This window comes from Phacochoerus africanus, chromosome 3, assembly GCF_016906955.1.
Source record: "Phacochoerus africanus isolate WHEZ1 chromosome 3, ROS_Pafr_v1, whole genome shotgun sequence".
Lineage (NCBI taxonomy): Eukaryota > Metazoa > Chordata > Mammalia > Artiodactyla > Suidae > Phacochoerus > Phacochoerus africanus.
In genome coordinates, this window is record NC_062546.1 from 97,335,717 (window position 1) to 97,351,345 (window position 15,629).

General features: G+C 41.5%; 1 protein-coding gene across 1 annotated transcript in view; it reads left to right on the plus strand.

The window, feature by feature from the left end:
* Positions 1-15,629, plus strand: part of CYFIP1 (cytoplasmic FMR1 interacting protein 1) — a 110,547-nt gene that overhangs the window by 42,728 nt on the left and 52,190 nt on the right. Inside the window, exons 7-10 of the mRNA XM_047772202.1 lie at positions 4,473-4,569; positions 4,666-4,794; positions 11,193-11,297; positions 14,271-14,362. Of these exons, the coding sequence (XP_047628158.1) occupies positions 4,473-4,569; positions 4,666-4,794; positions 11,193-11,297; positions 14,271-14,362 (423 nt within the window). The remainder of the gene's footprint in view (positions 1-4,472; positions 4,570-4,665; positions 4,795-11,192; positions 11,298-14,270; positions 14,363-15,629) is intronic.

Consider the following 15,629-nt stretch of genomic DNA (forward strand, 5'->3'; position numbering starts at 1 on the left):
TGACACAGACACACATATACATTCTTTTTCTCACATTATCCTCCATCATGGTCCATCACAAGTGACTAGATAGAGCTGCCTGTGCTATACAGCAGGATCTCATTGCCTATCCACTCCACATGCAATAGTTTGCATCTGTTAACCCCGGACTCCCAGTCTAATCCCACTCCAATAGTAGCCATCTAATGGGTATGAAGTGGTTTCTCACTGGTTTTGATTTGCAATTCCGTAAAGATTAGTGATGTTGAGCATATGTTCTTATGCTGTTGGCCATTTGTATATCATCTTTGAAGAAATGTCTACTCAAGTCCTTTTGCCCATTTTAAAATCAGGTATTTTTATTTTTTGTTGTTGACATCCTATAGTTTTATAGCAAGTGAGGTACTGTGAATCCTCCAGCCTTATTCTTCTTTTTCAAGATTGCTTTGGATATTCAAGGTCCTTTATGTTTCCATATAAATGTTAGACTCAGCTTGTCAATTTCTACTCCAAGGAAAGCCTCTTGGGGTTTTAATTGGGATTGCTTTAAATCTATAAATCAACTTGGGGAGCACTGACTACACTGGGTCTTTCTTTCTTTCTTTTTTTTAATAAATTTGACAACTCAGATTTGCATTTTATTTTATTTATTTATTTTTTGTCTTTTTAGCTATTTCTTGGGCTGCTCCCGTGGCATATGGAGGTTCCTAGGCTAGGGGTCAAATCGGAGCTGTAGCCACCGGCCTATGCCAGAGCCACAGCAACGTGGGATCCGAGCTGCATCTGCAACCTACACCACAGCTCACGGCAACGCCGGATCGTTAACCCACTGAGCAAGGGCAGGGACCGTACCCGCAACCTCATGGTTCCTAGTCGGATTTGTTAACCACTGCGCCACGACGGGAACTCCTACACTGGGTCTTTCAATCCATGAATGTCATTTATCTTCCCATTTGTTTAGGTCCTCTTTAACTTCTCACAGCACTGTTTTGTCATTAAAAAGTTTTTTTTAATATAATGAGTTTTATTTTTTTAACTATAGCTGGTTCTGTCAGTTTCCTGTCAATTTTCTACTGTACAGCATGGTGACCCAGTTACACATACATGTAGAGATTCTTTTTTCTCACATTATCCTTCTCCATCATAAGTGACTAGATATAGTTCCCAGTGCTGCACAGCAGGATCTCATTGCTTATCCATTCCAAAGGCAATAGTCTGCATCTATCAACCCCAAATTCCCAGTCCATCCCACTCCCTCCCCCTCTCCTTGGCAACCATGAGTCTATTCTCCAAGTCCATGATTTCTTTTCTGTGGAAAGGTTCATTTGTGCTGTATTTTAGATTCCAGATATAAGTGATATCATATGGTATTTGTCTTTCTCTTTCTTTCTTTCTTTCTTTTTTTTTTTTTTTTGTTGTTGTTGCTATTTCTTGGGCCGCTCCCGAGGCATATGGAGGTTCCCAGGCTAGGGGTCTAATCGGAGCCGCAGCCACCGGCCTACGCCAGAGCCACAGCAACGGGGGATCCGAGCTGCATCTGCAACCTACACCACAGCTCACGGCAATGCTGGATCGTTAACCCACTGAACAAGGGCAGGGACCGAACCTGCAACCTCATGGTTCCTAGTCGGATTCGTTAACCACTGCGCCATGATGGGAACTCCTGTCTTTCTCTTTCTGACTTCACTTAGTATGAGAGCCTCTAGTTCCAAAAATAAACACTTTAAAAATGATTGTAGGGGAGTTCCCGTCGTGGCTCAGTGGTTAAAAATCCGACTAGGAACCATGAGGTTGCGGGTTCGATCCCTGGCCTTGCTCAGTGGGTTAAGGATCTGCTGTTGCTGTGAGCTGTGGTGTAGGTCAGAGACGTAGCTCGGATCCCGCATTGCTGTGGCTCTGGCATAGGCTGGCGGCTACAGCTCCAATTCAACCCCTAGCCTGGGAACCTCCATATGCCGTGGGAGTGGCCCTAGAAATGGCAAAAAGACAAAAAAAAAAAAAAACAAATTGTAGGAGTTTCTGCTGTGGTGCAGTGGGTTATGGATCTGGCTCGTCTCTGTGGAGGTAGAGATCCTGGCCCCAGGAAGTGGGTTAAAGGTTTGACACTTCCGCAGCTGGGACATAGGTCGAAATTCTGGCTTAGATTTGATCCCTGCCCTGGGAACTTCCATATGCCTTGGGGGTGGCCAAAAAAAAAAAAAAAAAAAAAAGGAAAGAAAGAAAGAAAGAAATAAAAGAAAAAAGAAACAAGTAAAAAAGATTGTAAACATATCAGTCAGTATTGTTCGCTGTATATAACTTTTTATAACTTACAAAAATATCAGTGGCTTAAACAAGATTGCAGTTTTTTTCCTCACCTGAAAAGTCCTGACATAGGTGGTCTGTAGCTGAGAGGGGGTTCTGTAGAGTTTAGGAATCAGGGCTCCTGCTGTCGTAATGTGTTACCTGTGGCCCAGAATGACTGCTTGAGCTCCAGCTGTCATTTCTGCATTCCAGTCAGAAGAAAGGAAGGAGAATTGAAGGGTCCATACTATCCCTTATAAGTAAACTTTCGAGTGCCTTACAAAGTTTTGCATTAAATCTCATGGCTCAGCAGTTGGTCACAACGTGGAGAGGAAGCACATTGCTATACCACAGGTACTCAGGGTATATTCCACAGCAAGAAGGGAAGGGATGACAGTTGGGGTAGGTCATCAGTCTTTACAATGGAAGCTTTTCTTTAGTAAAACCCCTGAGGTTTAGGTTGCACAGGCAGTTTGCACTGAACTCTTTTGGGGAAGCCCTAGGTGTGCAGAATCCTCATCCATGCTTTCACAGTGCTTTGCAGGACCTCAGTGTACAGGTCCTTCTGTGTCCACCATTTCCTTGTGAGCCCCATGGGTAGATCATACACCTGTTGTTTTTTTTTTCAGATACGATAAGTGAGAGGAGCATTCAGGAGGTGTGGCAATGATTTATAATAAATATATATTTGGTCTTTGTCCCCATTTCTGGCATAGAACTCCTAAAACTCTTGGGAGTTGAGAGCAATAAAATGTCTTTTGTTATGTTAATGTGATGAGTTTTGGATAGTCCCTGTGTAACCTCAGGATGCAGGCAGGTTGCCAGTGGAACCAATCCTGTGATTAGAGGGTTGAGACTTTTAGTTCTCTCCTCCTAACCTCAGGGAGGGGAGAATCCATTGCTGATATCCAGTGATTGAATCAAACATGCTAATGTAAGGAATTCTCCATAAAAATGCCAAAGAACAGGGTTCAGAGAGCTTCCAACTTGGTAAATACATGGAAGTTTGGAGGGAGTAATGCTTGAAGAGGGCGTAGAAGCCTCCATCCTTTCCCATACCTTGCCTTATGTATCTCTTCCATCTGGCTATTTTGAGTTATGTCCTTTCATAATAAATCGTTAATCTAGGACATGAAATGTTTCTCTTAAGTTCTTTGATCTCTTTTAACAAATTAATTGAACTCAGAGAAGGGATTGTTGGGACTGCCAACCTGTAGCTTGTTGGTCAGAAGCCCAGGTAGTAACACGGACCTCCATTTGTTGTCTGAAGTCAGGAGACATCATAGCAGTCTTGTAGGATGGAGCCTTTAACCTGTGGGATCTGATATATCTTCAGGTAATGTCAGAATCGAGTTGATTATAGGACATCCAGCAGGTGTTAGAGAATTGCTTGGTGGTGTGGGAAAACCCACTGTCATGTTAGAATTGGTACCAGATCTTTAGGGTTGTCCAAGATGGAGCTGCAGATTGATAGTGGAATCAAGATTCTGTCTCAGAGAGTTCCCGTCGTGGCGCAGTGGTTAACGAATCCGACTAGGAACCATGAGGTTGCGGGTTCGGTCCCTGCCCTTGCTCAGTGGGTTAACGATCTGGCATTGCTGTGAGCTGTGGTGTAGGTTGCAGACGCGGCTCGGATCCCACATTGCTGTGGCTCTGGCGTAGGCCGGTGGCTACAGCTCTGATTCAACCCCTAGCCTGGGAACCTCCATATGCCGCGGGAGCGGCCCAAGAAATAGCAACAACAACAACAACAAAAAGATTCCGTCTCAGGTCTTTGGCCCAGAACTTTGTGTACTGTGCTCCCTCACTTAACAGGAGGTTTGGTGGCCCAGAAGTTTCCTGGGAAAGAACCTGAACAGTGCTGGCCATCTTTGTCACTTACCTGTAGGAGTCATAGGGGGCATGGCTGCCTTTCTCAAGATGCCCAGAGGAGAGGCCAGGGTATAGGTGCCCTTCAGGAAGGTCCAATGGGCAGTGCTGCCACAACTCTGAGGAAATCTGTCACCTATGGACAGTGGGGTCACGAGCTGTTCAGGTTGCAGGGAGACTCACCTGGAGTCCAGGGGAGAAACTGGAAGAGGCTAAAATTGTAACCAGGTTCTAAGATGCACATTTCTAGATAACTGTAATAAGAGTAAAGTAATTTTGGTTTCCCTAGGCTGTTTTTTTTTAAGTCAAGTGTGTTGGTTAACTTTTTTCTTCTTTCGTAGGGCTGCTCAGTTTTTACGTAAAATGGCAGATCCACAATCCATCCAGGAATCACAGAATCTATCCATGTTCCTGGCCAACCACAACAAGATCACACAAGTAACTCACATTCTTGCTGCTCTGGCTGATGGGGCACATTGCTGGGGGGCTGAGGGGCAGAGAACAGTCAATGACAGGTCTTACTCTGTGTTTCAGTCTCTGCAGCAGCAGCTTGAAGTGATTTCTGGCTATGAAGAGCTCTTAGCAGACATCGTGAATTTGTGTGTGGATTACTATGAAAATAGGATGTATTTGACGCCCAGTGAGAAACACATGCTTCTCAAAGTAAGTGTGTTGAGGGTAGGCTGCCCACAGCACCATGAGAGAGAGGCAGCCTTGCTTTTATGAATAGGTTGCACTTTGTCTAGAACTCTTTTGCCAGTCTTTTCTAATTCTCATGCTTGTGTATGTGTTTGTGTGTGTGCGTGTGTGTGTGTGTATACGTGTATACATATAGCATCCTCCACCTCACTCACAGTTTGCACTACAAGTTCTTGACGCATTGCTGTGAGCATATCCTGAGCTTGACCCCAGTGCTAGGAGAAGGTGCTCATGGGTGAGGAGGTCCTGGTCAAGGGCTTCTCTCAGCATTAAGCTTCTTGTAACAGAGGTTATATCACATTCTACTTGATAAGGATGTAATTTCTAGATAGATTCTCAACATGATTATAGTAGACTTTTGTTGGTCAAGAAACATGTTATTTACCATATTCCTCATTTTTTAAAATTCTGTTTCAAATTGGGAAGATTTTCAGTGATGTTTCTCATTGGGAAGATGAAAAGACAATTCTGTCATCCCTTTCATTCCACTCACTACCTTCATGGAAGGCAGTCCTGGGGGATCCTATGCTGTGTGTCCTGCTGGCCCAAAGCCTTCCATGCAAGCTGCCTAGCTCTAAGACTTCTTCCCTGCAGGAGAGCAGGATGGAGGGATCTGAGCAAGAGGGCATTGTCTAGTGGAGTGCTTTGTAACAGTGGAAACATTCTATTTGCACCTACTGGTGCAAGACTCCCCTGGCCATGAGTGTTTATGGGAATCCACATTTAATATTGCATTGTGCTTGACAGGAGGTGGAGCTGGTATGTGTACCTGGAAGAGGACACAAGAAATGACATAAAATAGCTTTATGTAAGGGGATAGCTATTGGGAGTTCCTGTTGTGGCTCAGTGGTAACTAACCTGACTAGTATCCATGAGGACGTGGGTTTTACCCCTGATCTCACTCAGTGGGTTAAAGGATCCAGCATTGCCGTGAACTGTGGTGTAGGTCGCAGATGCAGCTTGGATCTGGTGTTGATGTGGCTGTGATGTATGCAGGCAGCTGTAGCTCCAATTCAGCCCCTAGCCTGGGAACTTCCATATGGCTGTTATAAAGCAAAAAAAAAAGGGGGGGGTATCTCTTCATTTCTGAGGGACCCTTAAAAGTGCTTTTTATCAAAACTGGAAATATTAAAATTATAAAAAGAAAAATCTCACTGGTAAAGGCAAATGCATGGTAAGGGTAGTAGATTGACTACATACAAAGCTAGTAGGAAGGTTATAAGATGAAAGTAGTAAAATCATCTGTATTCACAATAGGTAGTTGAGGGATACACAAAACAAAAAGATGTAAGTTATGATGTCAAAAACATTAAGTGTTGGTAGGGGAATAAAAATGCAAGGCTATTAGAATGCATCTGAACTTAAGAGATCACAACAAAATAATAACGTATTTATATAGGTTGCTGTATAACCTGATGATAACCACAATCAAAAATTTATAAAAGGGAGTTCCCTTGTGGTGTAGTGGGTTAAGTATCTGACCTTGTTATTGCAGTGGTCCAGGTTCACTGCTGTGGCTCAGGTTCAATCCCTGGTCTGAGAATTTCTGCATGCCACAGGTGCACCCCCAATTTTTTTGGTAATAGATACGTAAAAATGAAAGGAATCAAAATATAACGCTAAAGATAGTCATCAAATCACAAGGGAAGAGAGCAAAAGAAGAAGAAAAGAACAAAAAGGAACTATTAAAAATCCCAGAAAACAATGAACAGAATGATAGTAAATATGTACCTATCAATAATTAACTTAAATGTGAATGGGCTAAATGCTCCAAACAAAAGACATACAGTGGCTGAATGGATTAAAAATGCCAGACCCATGTGTATGCTGCCTTCAAGAGACTCACTTTAGATCTAAAGACTCAAAGACTGACAGGGAGGTAATGACAAATGATATGTCATGGAAATGGAAATGGAAAGAAAGCCAAGGTGGCAATTCTTATATCAGACAAAATAGACCAAACAAAGACTGTAATAAGAGTCAAAGAAGGACATAACACAGTAGTAAAGAGATCTATCCAGTTGTAAATATATATGCACCCAACATAGGAACACCTAAATACAGAAGCAAATGTAAATAGTAAAAAATGTTAACAAACATTAAGGCAGGAATTGATGGTAACACAGTAATAGTGGGGGACTTTAACTTACATCAAAATCAGATCATCCAGACAGAAAATCAATCAGGCAGCACTGATTTTAAATAATACATTAGATTGATGGACTTAATAGCTATATATAGAGCAAACATTCCATTCAAAAGCAACAGAATGTGCATTCTTTTCAAGTGCATGGAATATTCTCCAGTGTATCACATGCTAGGCCACAAAACAAATCTCAGTAAATTTAAGAAGATTGAGGTCATTTCAAGCCTCTTTTCAGACCACAACACTGAGACTAGAAATCAAGTACAAGGAAAAAAAAAAAACCTACAGAAAACCACAACCATGTAGAAGCCAAACAATACGCTACTAAAGAACAAATGAATCACTAATTAAGGAAGAAATTAAAAAGATACCTGTAGACAAATGAAAAATGGGAACACAATGATCCAAAATCTATTGGACACAGCAAAAGCAGTTCTAAGAGGGAATTTTCTAGCAATACAAACCTACCTTAGGAAACAAGAAAAATCTCAAATAACTAATCTAAACTTAAACCTAAAGGAACTAGAAAAACCCAAAGTTAGTAGAAGGAAATAATAAAGATTGGAGTGAAAATAAATGAAATAGTGACTAAAAAATACTGGAAAAGATCAAAAAAACTAAGAGCTGGTTCTTCAAAAAGATAAATGAATTGATAAACCTTTAGTTTATCAAGAAAAATAGAGGATCCAAATCAATAAAATCAGAAATGAAAAAGAAGTTACAACCAACACCACAAATACAAAGGACCATAAGAGACTACTATGAATAATTATATGCCAGTGCAATGGACAGCCTTTAAGAAACAGATAAATTGCTGGAAATGTACAGTCTCCCAAGATGAATGAGGAAGAAAGAGAAAGTATTTCTGAAAATAGACTGATTATTACTAATAAAATTGAATCTGTAGTCGGTAAACTCCCAACAAACAATAGTCCAGGGCCAGACAACTTCACAGGCGCATTCTACCTAACACTTAAAAAGAGTTAATACCTGTCTTCAAGATGTTACAAAAATTCCTCCTACAAGGACAGCATCACCCTGATATCAAAAACAAAGATATCGCACATACAAAAGTTATAGGCCAGGAGTTCCCATTGTGGCTCAGTGGTTAACGAATCTGACTAGGAACCATGAGGTTGCAGGTTGGATCCCTGGCCTTGCTCAGTGGGTTAAGGATCTGGCATTGCCATGAGCTGAGGTTTAGGTCGCAGATGTGGCTCAGATCCCATGTTGCTGTGGTTCTGGTGCAGGTCTGGTGGCTACAGCTCCAATTCAACCCCTAGCCTGGGAACCTCCATATGCCATGGGAGTGGCCCTAGGAAAGGCAGAAAGGCAATAATAATAATAATAATAATAAAAGTTATAGGCCAATATCACTGATGAACATAGATGCAAAAACCCTCAGGAAAATATTAGCAAACCAAATTTAACAGTACATTAAAAGGATCATACAACATGATTAAGATTTATCTCAGGGATGCAAGGATGGTTTGGTAACCACAGATCAATCAATGTGATACACTGTGCTTACAAGTTGAAGAGTAAAAATCACACAGTCACTTCAATAGATGCAGCAAAAGCTTTTGACAAAATTCAACATCTATTTATGATAAAAAAAACCCAAAGTGGATATAGAGGGAACATACCTCAAGATGATAAGAGCCATATACAAGCCCACAGCTAACATCATACTCAACAATGAAAGCATATCCTCTAAGATTAAGAACAAGGCAAGGATGTCCATTCTCAGTTTACCACTTTTGTTCAATGTAGTATTGAATAAAATACTGTGAATAGTATTGATGTGGTCCTAGCCACATCAGTCAGACAAGGAAAAGAAATTAAAGGAATCCAAATAGGAAAGGAAAATGGTAAAACTGTCACTGTTTGCAGATGACATGATACTATACATAACGAGTCCTAAAGACACCAGCAAAAAGGTATTAGAACTAATACATGAACTCAGTAAAGTTGCAGTATATAAAAAGTTAATATACAGAAATCTATTGTGGTTCTATATACTAGCAACAAACTATCAGGAAGAAAAAAAATTAAAAACTCACTTAGGGAGTTCCAGTTGTGGCTCAGTGGGTTAAGAATGTGACGTAGTATCCATGGGGATGCAGGTTCGAACCCTGGCCTCACTCAGTGGGTTACTATTTGGCATTGCTGTGATCTGTAGTGTAGGTTGCAAGTGCGGCTCGGATCTAGCTTTGCTGTGGCGTAGGCCAGCAGCTGCAACTCTGATTTGACCCCTAGCCTAGGAACTTCCATATGCTGCAGGTGTGGCCGTAAAAAGAAAAAAAAAAAAAATCCCATTTATTGTTGCATCACAAGAATAAAATACCTAGGAATGAACCTAACCAAGGAAATAAAAGACCTATAAGACACTGAAAGAAATTGAAGACAATACAAACAAATGGAAAGACTTGTTGTGCTTATGGGGTTGGAAGAATTAATATTGTTAAAATGGCCATACTACCCAAGGCAATCCATAGTTTCAGGGCTACCCTTATCAAAATACCAATGATATTTTTCACAGAGCTAGAACAAATAATTCTAACATTTGTATGGAAACAGAAACAACCCCAAACAGCCAAAACAATTTTGAGGAAGAAGAACAAAGCTGGAGGTATCATGCTTTGTGATTTCAAACTATACTACAAAGCTACAGTAATCAAAACAGGATGGTACTGGGGAACAAAACAGACACATAGATTAGTGGAACAGAATAGAGATGCCCAGAAATAAACCCACACTTTATAGTCTGTTATTGTGTGACAAAGAAGGCAAAAATGTAAAATGGGGAAAAAAAACCTCTTCATTAAATGGTGCTTGGAAAATTGGACAGCTATTTGCAAAGGGATCAAGCAGTCCAGTAGTAGCCCAGTAATCCAGTTGCATCACAAGGAAGAAAATACCATGCTATCACACCATATATAAAAGTAAACTCAAAATGGATTAAAGACTTAGCCTGAAGTCATAAAACTCCTGGAAGAAAACATAGGCAGAACACTCTTTTTGCCTTTTCTAGGCCGTACCCGTGGTATATGGAGGTTCCCAGGCTAGGTGTCAAATCGGAGCTGTAGCCGCAGGCCTATGCCAGAGCCACAGCAACACGTGATTCAAGTCGCATTTGCGACCTACACCACAGCTCACGGCAACGCTGGATCCTTAACCCACTGAGCAAGGCCAGGGATCAAACCCGCAACCTCATGGTTCTTAGTCGGATTCGTTAACCACTGAGCCACGATGGGAACTCCAGGCAGAACACTCTTTGAGATTAGTTTTAGCAATATTTTTTGGATATGCCTCCTCAAAAAAATGGAAACAAAAGCAAAAATAAACCAATGGGACTACATCAAACTAAAAAGCTTTTGCACAGTGAAGGTACAGTCACTACAGAAAACAGTAGGTTCTTCAAAAAATGAAAAGTCAAAATCCCATAGGATCCAGCAGTTCCACTTCTGGATATTTATGTGAAGAAAACAAAACACTAATTCCAAAAGATATGTGCATACCAGTGTTCATTGTGGCAGCATTGTTAACAATAGCCAAGACATGGAAGCAGCCCAAGTGTACATTGATGGAGGCATGAGAAGATTTTATATAAATAATGGAAGGTTATTCAGCCATAAAAAAGAATGAAATCTTGCCATCTGTGACAACATGGATGGCCCTAGAGGGTATTATCCTAAGTGAGGTAAGTCAGAGAAAGAAAAATAACATGTGATTTCACTTATATGTGAAATCTAAAAACAGAAAACAAATGAACAAACATAAAACAGAAACATACTCATAGATACGGAGAATAAGAGGTTCCCTGGAAGGGCTCTGGGTGGGAGGGAGTTGAATGAAATAGGTGAGAGAGATCAAGAGTTACAGACTTGTGGTTACAAAATAAATGAGTCACTGGGATGCAGTGTATAGTGTGGGGAATACAGTCATTAATGTAGTAATATCTTTGCATGGTGACAGGTGGTAACTAGATTGTTCGTGTGGTGAACATTTCCTAATATATAGAAATATCAAATCATCATGGTGTGCATCTGGAACTAATGTAGTGTTGTAGGTCAAATTTTTTAAAAGGTGATTTTTGAAAGAAGAACGAATTGTCATGTCCAAATTCTGAACCATAGTAGTACTGTTAAGTGAAGTGTTCATGGGTAATTCAACTTGCAGGTCTGAGCTTTCTGTGCCATTTTGTGGTTTTCAGGTCATGGGATTTGGTCTGTACTTGATGGATGGGAGTGTCAGCAACATTTATAAACTAGATGCCAAGAAAAGAATAAACTTATCCAAAATCGACAAGTACTTCAAGGTGAGGTTACAGTTTTGGGGTACACCTTTTTTTGGGGGGGGGTACACCTTTTTATTGAAGTCTATGCAGTGTGAGCTTTGGGAGGTCAACTTCTGTGACCATTCCTTCCTGGGAAATGCAGTGGTGGCAGGTGGGGGTGGGGTGGACAGGTTCCTACCTTGCTCCGGTTTTGCCTGGGTTTGAACCTTGTCTAATGGAATCCTGCTATGTTTATTCTTCTGTGTCTGGATGCCCTCACTCACTTTGTCAGATCATCCCTGTGGGAGCCTGCAGCCATAGTCGTTTTATTTTTATTGGTGTAGCACTGTATTTTGCGGTTATACTGCAGTTTATTTATCCATTTTGTCATGATCAACGTGAGATTGTTTCTTGTCCCAACAGTGCTGTTCTGACTTGTGCACACTTCTATTGGATGAATACCCAGTGGTGGATTGGGGGTCATGGGGATACACATTTTCAGGGTAGGAGATACAGGCTCACAACTCTCCCACGTGGCTGTGCTGAACTGCACCCACTACCTGCAGTGAATGAGTATTCTCGGAGCTCCACATCGTCACCAATGCTTGGCTTTTTTTTTGCGTGGGGTGATCCTGAAGGGTGTGTACTACTGTCATTGTGATTTTATTGGCTAGTGTTTCCTTGTGGTTTAGTTAATGTTTTTCCTGATGGCTTTTTTTTTTTTTGTCTTTTTAGGGCTGCACCCACGGCATATGGAGGTTCTCAGGCTAAGGGTTCAATTGGAGCTGTAGCTGCCTGCCTTCGTCACAGCTACAGCAACATGGGGTCTGAGCTGTGTCTGCATCCTACACCACAGCTCACAGTAATGCCGGATCCTCAACCCACTGAGTGAGGACAGGGATCAAACCTGCGTCCTTATGGATGCTAACCATATTTGTTTCCATTGAGCCGTGATAGGAAGTCCCCTGATGCCTTTTCACAGTATTTTTAGTCTTCTTTGTGTTCTCTCTGTGAAGTGCCCTTTAAATCTCTCCTTCTTTTCCCTCCCCTGTTGATGTGTAGCTCTTTGTGTATCCAGGTATGTGTCCTTTGTTGGATACATGAGCTCTGAAATACATGCATTTCCTCTGTGTGGCTCTTTCTTGAACACTTTCTTACAGAGTCATTTGGTGAACTGAATGAAGTTCTTAATTTTAATATGTCAATCTTTAATGTCCACTTTAAGAAATCTTTGATAAAGCAGGCTCTTGAGAATTTTCTTTTATGTTACCTTCTAGAAGCATCACAGTTGCCTTTCCTTTAGGTCTGTAATCCTCCTGGAACTGGCCATGTGTATTCTGTGAGATTGGAGGTTGACATTCTTGGATTTTTTTTCCCCATTATGGATAGCCAGTTGACTCTGTCCATTTATTACAAAGATTGTCTCCCCCCCATTGCTCTGCGGAGTCATCTGAGTCATAAAGCACGTTTCTGCATGTCTGTGATTCTGCTTTAAGTTCTCAGATCTCTCTGGTAGCTTAGGTGCTGTAACTTTCCAGTAGATCGCCTTATCAGGAAGCCTTCCAGTTATGCTTTTCATGACTGTCTTGAGTATTTTCTATCCATTTGAAATACGTTTTAGAGTTGGCTTGCTGATTCCCACACCTACACACACACACACACATCCAGACATACACCCACACCCTGAACCACTTTTCCTCTTGGGATATTATTTGGGATTCCATGAATCTATAGATCAATTTAGGGAGAATGGATATTTTATTTATTTTATTTTTTTGCCTTTTTAGGGCCACACCCACGGCATATGGAAGTTCCCAGGCTGAGGGTCGAATCAGAGCTGCAGCTGCTGGCCTGTGCCACATCCACAGCAAAGCCAGATCCAAGATGCGTTTGTGACCAACACCACAGCTCACAACAATGCCGGATCCTTAACCCGCTGAGCGAGGCCAGGGATGGAACCCGTGTCCTCATAGGTACTAGTCAGGCTCGTTACCACTGAGCCACAACGGGAACTCCAAGAATGGATATTTTAAAAGAGCATGTCTTGGAGTTCCTACTATGGGGCAGTGGGTTAAGAACCCAGATGCAGTGGCTCAGATCACTGGGGAGTAAGTGTTTGATCCCCAGCTTGGCATAGTGAGTTAAAAAATCCAGTGTTATTGCAACTGCAGCTTAGGTTGCAGTTGTGCTCGGATTCAATACCTGTCCTGGGAACTTTCATATGCTGTGGGTGCAGCCATTTAAAAAATAATAATAATAAAATAAAATAGCATGTCTTCCAATACATGAACCTGGTATATTTCCCCATTCATGAAAATTTAAAAAATTTTTGGTAGCATTTTTGATTAGAATTGTGCATATTTTATTAGATTTCATCATACATTTTATTTTTTGATGCTACTGCAGTTTTTTCTCTTTAGATTTTCATTTTCTATTTGTTCCTAATATATAGAAATACAGTTGATTTTTTTTTTGTCTTTTTTTTTGTCTTTGTTGTTGTTGTTGCTATTTCTTGGGCCGCTCCCGTGGCATATGGAGGTTCCCAGGCTAGGGGTTGAATCGGAGCTGTAGCCACCGGCCTACGCCAGAGCCACAGCAACGCAGGATCTGAGCCGCGTCTGCAACCTACACCACAGCTCACGGCAACGCCGGATCCTTAACCCACTGAGCAAGGGCAGGGACCGAACCCGCAACCTCATGGTTCCTAGTGAGATTCGTTAACCACTGCGCCACGACGGGAACTCCCCAGTTGATTTTTTTTTTTAAATGACCATGGATCTAGCAACAAGGTAGGTTAATTTTAATATTTGAATTGGTTTTATGAACATCGGTTCTTCTATTTTGTTCTTGTTAAAGTGAATGTAGAAGTTGTTTTTCACTCTTTCGCAGTGATTTGCAGAGATAGCGCTCAACCCACAGTCATTATCAGCTTTACTCATGCTTCTTGTGATTTTATTTGGTGACTAAACATATGTAATGACCATGGGGATTTTTTCTTCTGTTCTTCGAGTACAGCAGCTCCAGGTGGTTCCGCTGTTTGGGGACATGCAAATAGAACTGGCAAGATACATCAAGACGAGCGCTCACTATGAGGAAAATAAATCTCGGTAGGTGGAGAGAGAGGTACCCCTACAGACCATCCTCCGGTGTTCTTACTGTCATTTATGACACTGCACTTATCTATCCAGAGATGCCACCTTTCACATTTTCAACCATGTTGAACTGAATGCCTGATATGGTGGCCTTTTCCACATGTGGCTATTTACATTTAAATTCACTTAGAGGGGTTCCTGTCATGGCTCAGTGGAAATGAATCTGACTAGTATCCGTGAGGATGCAGGTTCAATCCCTGGCCTCGCTCAGTGGGTTAAGGATCTGGCATTGCCTTGAGCTGTGGTGTAGGTCGCAGATGTGGCTCAGATCTGGTATTGTGGCGTAGGCTGGCAGCTACAGCTCCGATTTGACCCCTAGCCTGGGAACATCCACATGATGTGGGTGAGGCCCTAAAAAGACAAAAAAAAAAAAATTCATTTACAAATGCAATTTATGTCCTTAGTAGGATAACCACATTTCAAATATTTAATAGTTAGGGACTACTGTGTTGTTCAGCACAGATACAGAACTTTTTCATCACCCCATCACTTGATGGTCACAAGTAGGGAAGTATAAACAGATTCTGCGACTAGTGGTGTGCTGGTAAATGCTGAACAACCAGCCTAGTGGTGGTGGGGAGAAATATTTATATGTAACTTAGAGAGGTTACAGAACTATCAGCTGAGGGCCAAATCCAGAGTGATCCTATTTTTGTAAGATCTCTGTTGTTGATATTATTGAGAATGGTCTTTGCTTTTTTTTTTTTTAGGGCCACACCCATAGCATATGGAAGTTCCTAGACTAGGGGTCAAATTGGAGCTACAGCTGCTGGCTTACACTACAGCCACAGCAACATCAGATCTGAGCTGTGTGCGAAACCTACACCATAGCTTACGGCAACTCTGGATCCTTAATCCACTGATGGAGGCCAGGGATCAAACTTGCATCCTCATGGATATTAGTCGGATTTGTTACTGCTGAGCCACGACGGGAACTCCAGTATTCACATTTTTAAAGTTTGTTTGTTTGTTTGTTTTTTAAAAGACGATGGCTCTATGACTGATGTGACAGACAGTAAAGTACTGACTTTTTGGACCTGTACTGAGAAAGTTGGCCAACCCCTGCCAGAAAGGATCTGCATCTCATGGTTACAAATGATAATAATATACAATATTCTTTATTGTGGCTTCCACATAGCCAGTTGAGTCTCATAGGATGCTTTTGTTGACCTGGCAAATGTGTGATCACCATTCAGCCACGATTTTGAAAAATACACTTGCA